The sequence below is a fragment of the Mesitornis unicolor genome, unplaced genomic scaffold, assembly GCF_000695765.1.
Source record: "Mesitornis unicolor isolate BGI_N332 unplaced genomic scaffold, ASM69576v1 scaffold9175, whole genome shotgun sequence".
Taxonomy (NCBI): Eukaryota; Metazoa; Chordata; class Aves; order Mesitornithiformes; family Mesitornithidae; genus Mesitornis; species Mesitornis unicolor.
This window is the reverse complement of record NW_010187474.1, coordinates 1-4,164: the sequence shown is the minus strand read 5'-3', so window position 1 is coordinate 4,164 and position 4,164 is coordinate 1. Positions and strand designations below refer to the sequence as shown.

General features: G+C 39.8%; 1 protein-coding gene across 1 annotated transcript in view; it reads right to left on the bottom strand.

Annotated features, from left to right (window-relative positions):
• ATP6V1D (ATPase, H+ transporting, lysosomal 34kDa, V1 subunit D) overlaps window positions 1-1,419 on the bottom strand; it is a 7,901-nt gene extending 6,482 nt beyond the window's left edge. The window contains exons 1-2 of the mRNA XM_010185456.1: window positions 1,308-1,419; window positions 49-128 (exon numbers count right to left, since the gene is read on the bottom strand). Coding sequence (XP_010183758.1) covers window positions 49-128; window positions 1,308-1,412 — 185 coding nt within the window. The 5' untranslated portion in view covers window positions 1,413-1,419. The remainder of the gene's footprint in view (window positions 1-48; window positions 129-1,307) is intronic.
• Between the last annotated feature and the right edge of the window lie 2,745 nt (window positions 1,420-4,164).

Here is a 4,164-nt window from a genome sequence, read left to right as displayed (position 1 = left end):
ACCCCTCTTTCCCATGGGTAGAACATCCACAAGATCAGCAATCCTCACCTGAAATCTCCTGCTGTAAACTTGGCCTCAGCAAGTGAAAAGGCAGCTTCTCTCATCACCTCACCCATCAGCATCTTGGTCTGTTTAAGGAAAAAAAAAAAGGCAATAAATGCAAGAGGCATCATTACTGGCTCTTCCACGATAAATAACTAACAGCATAAAGGGAATAATAAAAAACTGTAGAGTGTGAAAAAGTCCTGTATGTATAGTCTACTCTCAAACTGCAAGTCATAATTACCAGGTGACTGGCAAAAAAAGAAATATTTCAGCTGCTTCACTGACCCAGTGTAGAATTCACAAAAATGGCAAAAGACTTGTCTGCCTTAATAACTGTAAAATTCTACCACATGGCAGTTCAATTACAACAATAAAATGGCTCAGTAGGAAAACACGCTGACTTCATCTTGTACTGAATACTATGAGACAGCTGAAGTAGATTTTCAACATACAGATCTATGCTGCTTTGTGAAGCTGCGCTCTCCTTCTACTCCTTTTATTTCCCCCAACTTTTACACATTTGAAGCCCTTGTAGCTGAAAAATATGCTATTGAGGTGCAAAAGCCTTTGTGTATTAGACAGTCTATAGGAAACAAAATGCAGTGCCAAGAGCTTGTCTACAGCGTGCTAACAAAGCACTACTGCTAACCATGGATATCACGGCAGCTGCAGCCAAACTGGTACAACTAAAACACATCTGTGTGCTAGAACAGAACAAGCCATATTAGGCTCTACTGAGTATCTTAGATTTGTCATTCATGTTGCAAGGAACAAGCAGGACTCTGTATTTCTTTATAAAGGAACAAGCTCCATCTGGACAAAACTGCTTTCTAGTGTACCTAGTTGTGCAGGAAACATTCTAGATCTGCAGTATTCTCTCAAGCCAGATAAAGGAACAAAAATGGGGCTACAGAACATGTTAAATCTACTACTAAAGTATCAGAGCAAATTCCCTGTAATGTAGAAGAGGTGATAGGGAACTTGGGACACTAAAGAAAGCAGAGCCTAGGGCTGCTTGGGAAGAGGTGAAGAATGTTAACTCTGACAAAATAAAAAAACTCTATCAAAATAAAAAACTCTCTATCATTGCAGCCAGGAAAACATAATTCGCTTATCTGTCCTCAGTACTTAAAAAAACTTGTTATCCACAAAGCTGTCCTACATTCCAGCCTACCTAATGAAGTTAGCAGAACTGGGATGCGCAACTGGCAGAACAGAGTTCAAATTAAGTGAGCCAAACAGGAAAACTCTAATTTACCTACCTCAATAATTTTCTTAAGGATCTGCCTGAATCGAAGTGTCAAAGCATCAGATTTTTTCTTCAAGAGGTTACGACCTGTTTGGGCTCCTTTCAAACGGGCCTTCATGATGGTCTGAGCCCTGTTAAACAGAGGAATGAGAAAAAAAAATGTCCTGCATCATCTGAAGGGATTAGGAAAAAACTTATGCAAAGTTTTCCAACATGAACACGACTTAAATTATGAAGCAACCAAGAAACATCAATGCAGTAAAACAGGATGGCTGCTTCAGGACAGAATTCTATATTCCCATTTAAAATCAAGATAATTTATTATATTTAATATCTCCATTATCAATAAGAATTGCAAGGTTATTAACTGCAAAGTCAAAGATCACGGAAAATTGACAAGTCATTTTTCAGTGCTTCTGGAAATAAGAGTTTTCATTTATTTTTTATTATAAGTACCAGAAACACACCAGAACCAGAAATCAAAGTACCCCAAAAGTCAGTGTGACACTGGTATTGCTTTTAAGCGCTCTTTTACTGCTATGTCATCTTCTCAAAATCAGACAACACAGCAAATTCTTCATGTGATCGTAACTGTTGATGCTGTGTTCTGATTTTACAGAGCAACAAGATACAGCAGTCGTACATTCTGGTTTAAAGCAAGTCAGAAAGTACTGTGATTCCACATCACCACATGCTGCACAGATTTACAAGCTATTTAAGACAATCAGTAGCATCAGTGTAAAAGGGGTATTAGTAAGCTAGCTGTAGCACTGTATATCCTTGTGTTCAGTTTTGACCACTCGCTACAAAGACATTAAGGCACTTGAGCATGTCCAGAGAAGGGCAACGAAGCTGGTGAGGGGTCTGGCGAACAAGAATTATGAGGAGCAGCTGAGGGAACTGGGGTTGTTTAGTTGTACCAGGTGAGGGTTAGATTGGATATTAGGAAGAATTTATTTACTGAGAGTGGACTTGATGATCTTAGAGGTCCTTAATGATTCTGTGATTCCTTTACTTCCACTTACAAGTTTCTCATAGGAAACTGAATTACTAATTAGGAGCTGAAGAAGGATCCAAGCCTTGCTTCCCTCTCTGCAGTGGAGTACATTTTAATTTGAAGAATCTTTTTTATTTAAGTTTACTAAAATAACAGGGACTATACTACAAAATCCACCAGTTGTGCTAACTTAAACTACCACTTTGTACACGCAGCCACTACACACAAAGGACAACACTCAAGTCAACTCTGTGTGAAGAGGAGCCTTATATACTTCCTCTCTGACCTTCGAAAAAGCAAGTGTAATTAAGATTCTAAGTACACACTGGAATCCATTACTTTTCACATCTACCGGTATGTGATGAGAATAACTCTATTAATGTCTTAATACTTATAACTGCAAAGCACAAATACTTTCTGAATGTTTATGATAAAAAACCAGGTTAAAAGGTAAAAAGGCAGCTTTACTTTCACAACAAGCAGGTTTCTGTCACCACCTTGAACTAGTTTGCTCTGTTCAACACCTGCCAAAGGCTGCCTGACCACCTAGTTCAAACAAGATCTCAGAGGCTCTGAGACTGCATTAAACAAAGTCTTGATTACTGTCAAGGAGACTGAGCAGCGTCTATAGCTGATCATATCCAGCACAGAGGAGGCTCAGACCAGCAGGCCACTTCATAAAGATAAAAGCAAACAAAAACAAAAACTCCAAACCTTGTGAATCTCTGTTCTGTCAGTTAACAAAAAACCAGCTGCAAAGGCTGGCCGTCTTTATTTTCTCATCCTAACTTACATTCCTATCAAGACATCACCCCATCAAGACATTATTGGATAACCACCTCATTTGAAACAGAGCTTGTAAGTATTAAGCCTTTGTACATCACCACCTTCTGGCCGTAATGACCTATCAGCCCACAGAACTATCTGTTAAAAGTGACTGAAGCGCCTCCTCCTCGGAGATGTAAACTGAATGAAAAGAGCACTAGTGAAGAGCAGGAGTAAGAATAGCTGACTTAGCATATGCAATAATTTATTTCTAAACTAAGTTTCACAACAGAACCCTTACTGTGCAATGCGTTAATCCTTCCCTGTAAACTGTTATTTCGTATGTTCTGAGCTCATATATAGGGGAATAATAATTATTTTACATTTCAGGTTTTCTGTCCTGCAAGGCACCTTTTTATAATGGCTACACTCAGAAATCAACCCAATTTTAGGGAAGATTTGAAACAGCCTTTCACCTTAAGGCAAAGTATTTCTGTCCTGAAGGGTTCTGAGGAGAAACTGAACAGCGTTGTTAAAACAGCAATTTTATTAGCAGATCAGTTTCAATTGCTTGTGTCTGCTCCAATGTTAGCAGCTTTCTAAGCTTTGTCAGGAGGCAGCTGATTTCATGACAAATAGTTTGCTGTCAGAATCTGGAAAATTACTTGACTGGCCAAGCCACTGCACTTTGGGCATTTTACTTCCTTCTTTTTTAACCCTTATGGCAACCTCTCAGACAGCACATTAAATAGTGAAGGGAAGCTATGGTTCGATTTGTGCATATTTTTCGTTTACATATATTCTACAAATTCTTTTTAAAATAAAGGCTTGCATAATTGCATGCTTTAAATAGCTCCCCCACTGGACGCTGCTTGTGTCCTGCTACTGGAGCCCGCAATGGCCCTCTGATGGTAGACTTTTGAGCCTGAAAAGAGAAATTGAACAGAAGATCTAACCGCGGCCTTCAACAGCTTAACGGTGTTGGACACAAAGCCCAGAGGGAGACCAGACCCTCCAGGGAGGTGCAGAGCGCCCAGGGCAGCGGCAGACGCACAACCAACGAAACGACTCCCAGAGCCGAAGCCCAGAGAGCTCCCTCTTCGGCACC